This window comes from Merops nubicus, unplaced genomic scaffold (assembly GCF_000691845.1).
Source record: "Merops nubicus isolate BGI_N331 unplaced genomic scaffold, ASM69184v1 Scaffold28890, whole genome shotgun sequence".
In the NCBI taxonomy this organism is placed as follows: domain Eukaryota; kingdom Metazoa; phylum Chordata; class Aves; order Coraciiformes; family Meropidae; genus Merops; species Merops nubicus.
The window spans coordinates 2,796-6,524 of NW_008581288.1; the positions used below are offsets into that span (position 1 = coordinate 2,796).

General features: G+C 45.1%; 1 protein-coding gene across 1 annotated transcript; it reads left to right on the top strand.

The window, feature by feature from the left end:
* Positions 1–306: 306 nt before the first annotated feature.
* LOC103781790 (RRP15-like protein) lies at positions 307–3,694 on the top strand (the record flags this gene model as incomplete). Its single annotated transcript, XM_008949517.1, has 2 exons — positions 307–581; positions 3,593–3,694. Coding segments are annotated over 2 exons (377 nt in total), but the record flags the coding sequence as incomplete, so codon positions are not given.
* Positions 3,695–3,729: the final 35 nt, after the last annotated feature.

Sequence of the window (3,729 nt, forward strand, 5' to 3'; positions counted from 1 at the left end):
GCCACTCCTAAACATCAAAGTACATATTAACCTAGGAATAGATTTCCAAGGCTGCCCTTTCCCTTTTCTCCAACCTCTTAAATAACTTTGTGATCACTGAAGTGAGCAAGCACTTGCACTGGATACTTCCTAATAAACTTATTGTGGTGTATGTGTGCTTGAGGAATTAGTTGTAACAGCAAGCAGCACACGGCCCTGAATTTTGGTAACATTTACACATGGAGCAAACTAAGCTAGTAATGGATCCTTACTAGAAGCACAACTCCTAATACTTTTATTTTTGTTGTTCCTTTTTTTTACCTGTAGATTCTGAGTTAAGCTCAGAACTTCCAGAAGACAGCTACTCCTCCGGAGGTGAAGCGCTGGATGGTGATGATGAAGATGAAACCGCAGCCCCTAGCAATGTGGGTGAAGAGGCAACAAACTCCAAATCTGGCCCAAGTGCAGGCTGGGCAGATGCCATGGCAAAAGTGCTCAACAAAAAGATTCCACAAAATAGGTCCACCATTTTGGCCAAGAATAAAAAACTGGACAAGGAAAGAGAAAAGGAAAAACAAGAAAGGCTGGAGAAGAGAATAAAGGTGAGGAGGAGATGCAGTTTTGTGTTGTGTCATCACAGACGGGGATACAGGAAAGATCCCCTCAGCAGGGATCTGGGAGAGTGCTCGGAGACTGTCTCAGTTTTGGAATCTCCCCTCTGCAGTGATGTCAAGTAGCTTTTTTTTTCCCCCCCTACTTTCCAGACAACCACGCTGTAGGTCTTTTTCCCCTCACTGCTTTTTCTGGGCCGTCGGGCAGGCCAATCTTTGGCAGCTGGGCTGTTCCATTCTGTCTGCTTAAGGTGGTTTTGTTGTTGAGAGAGTGAAAGCAGCTGCTTTTAAGTTTAGTTTTCTAATTGCTGTTGTTAATTTGGGGTATAATTCACTTGGTTGGCATTACAAGTTGAAATAGTTCTCTCTTGTTGAAAGCGAGAGGGAGAAAGAGATGTCTGCTTTCATTTAAATTCTTCTGCAACTCCCAAAATCAAAGGCTTTTAGGCTGAGATTGCAGTAATCATTGATGTGGTTGTGAATCATTGTTTGCTCCCCTCAGTGATTTTCCTGGTTGAAGTTTTCTATTATGGTATCCATGCCCTAAATTGCTTCTGGTTCTGAAACTGTTATGAAGACAGCAAAAACTATGTTGGCAATTAAGTAATTTGTTTGTGTGTCTTTAGTGGAACTTTTAATTCCAGGCTGTGATTGATTTACCTTAAGGCTAAAAAGACATTAATAATTCTGATGTCTTACCTTTCCAGTTCTGTTTCAATGCAATAACCAGGTTACCTACCTGACAGCTTGGGACATGCTGTGGTTAAGTCACAGCCTGCCTTCTAAATACAGACAGCTTCAGTACAGCTTCTGCTCAGTTATGGCTGTCCTAAATACCTGTGCTTGCCCAGTAAATATGTGGCAGTATTGCAAAGCAGAGGTGGGCTGCAGGTCCCCAGACGGACTTGTTTACCCTTAGAAAAACTTGAGAACAGTCTGCCTTCTGTTACTTTCTAGCTGATGGAAGCTAGAATAGGGAAGTTCTTCTGCTAAAAGGCTAAAACATCGTCATGAACTCTCAAATTTGTAGTAGTCTACCTGGAATTACAAAGACAAGCACTCTGAAATTTCATGAAAGACTTCTTGCATAAAGCAGACTTATTGCAACATCAGCAGACCTAGAACGCTGTTATGTTATTAAAAGAGGGGAAAAAATTATTTTACTGCCTTACTCCTGAAGCAGAGGCTGTGGAAATAGTGTTCTCCCATTGCAGCAGAAAAAGAGTTAGTGATGTTGTGGCCCCTGGTAATGGGAGAACAGATCAGTTTGTTTTTGAAACAGAGAGCCTAAAAAAAAAGACAGAAATTAGTGTTTTGCACACAAGTTGTTCTCCAGAGGGCACTTGGTGCTCTTCTTGGTGTTTGAATTCTGCTTGTTACAGACTTTGCCATACTTTGGTGTTGGTCACAAAGCTGTACTGTGATTAATTCAGTGGGGGAAGTCAAATTCCCAAGGCTCAAAATGCAACATACTTCTCTTGATAGACCCAGGATTTTATGATGTAAAAATTTCTCTGTGATCAGCTTGTGGAGGTTTGGAGTTGAAAGCTGTCTTTGAATGATTTCCTTGTTCATAGCAGTTGGTGTCGTAGAATAGCAGAATCATAAAATGGTTTGGCTTGGAAGGGACCTTAAGATAATTTAGTTCCAACCCCCCTGCCATGGACAGGCACACTTCCTCCTAGCTGAGGTTGCTCAAAGCCCCATCCAGCCTGGGCTTGAACACCTCCAGTGATGGAGTATCCCCAGCTTCTGTGGGCAGCCCGTTCCAGTGTCTCACCACCCTCACAGTGAAGAACTTCTTCCTGACTTCTAATCTAAATCTACGCTCTTTCAGTCTGAACACATTATGCCTTGTCCTGTCAATAAAAGCCCTTGTAAAAAGTCCTTCCCCAGCTTTCTTGTAGGCCCCCTTCAGATACTGGCAGGGCTCAATAAGATCTCCCTGGAGCCTTCTCTTCTCAAGGCTGGACAACTCCAACTCTCTCAGCCTGTCCTCATGGGAGAGCTGCTCCAGCCCTCAGATCATCTGTGGTTCTTTTCTGGAGCCACTGTACTGGGGGCTCCAGAGCTGGGGGCCGTACTCCAGGTGGGTCCTCATGAGAGCAGAGTAGAGGGGCAGATTCACCTTCCTCTGCCTGCTGGGCACACTTCTCTTGATGCAGCCCAGGATATGGTTGGCTTCCTGGGCTGCGTTTGTACATTGTTGGTTCATGTTGAGCTTTTCATCAACCAGCACCCCCAAGTCTTTCTCCTCAGGACTGTTCTGAGTCCATACTCTGCCCAGCCTGTATTTGTGCTTGGGATTGTCCCAGCCCAGGTGCAGGACCTTGCATTTGGTCTTGTTAAACTTCATGAGGGTGGCATGGGCCCACCTCTTCAGTCTGTTGGGGTCCCTGTAAGATGTCATCCCTGCCCTCCAGCGTGCCATCTGCACAGTTGCTGAGGGTGCCCTCAATCCCACTGTCAGTGACAAGATGTTAAACAGCAGTGCCCCCAGTACCAGTCCCAGAGGAGCGCCACTTATCACTGGTCTCCACCTGAACATTGAGCTGTTGACTGCAGGTCATTTGAGTGCAGCCATCCAACCAGTTCCTTCTCCACTGAGTGGTCCATCCATCAAATCCATGTCTCTCTGATTTAGGGACCAGGGTGTTGGTGTAAGACAGTGTTGAACACTTTACACAAGTCCAGCATTTGACTTTAGGATTCCTAGACTCCTTTTGCTTGTCTCAAGCCAGAGGCCTCACTCTGGGGTGACTCGTCTAGTTTTTGTTGTGGAAGGCAAGTGACTCTGAGATTTGACTGTGGCCCCTGATGTGTCTGCAGGACACTTGCCTCGGACCTGTTGTCCAGCCCCATGTTGAAGCTCCCCATAGCCCCAACCAAACCGAGCTGTGTTGGTTTATCTTTTGTTTCCCTCTTGTTGCACAGTCTGTCAGAGTATGTTGCTTGTTCTCAAGTGCTCGGTGTTGTTTCACATAAAATTATTTATAACGCAGCTCGATAAAAAGCGGGAGTGGGAAATGATGTGCCGAGTGAAGCCAGATGTTGTCAAAGACAGAGAGAGAGAAAGAAATCTTCAGAGAATTGCCACGAGGTAAGAGTTTTTCTGAATGCTTTCCTAAAAAAAAAAAAA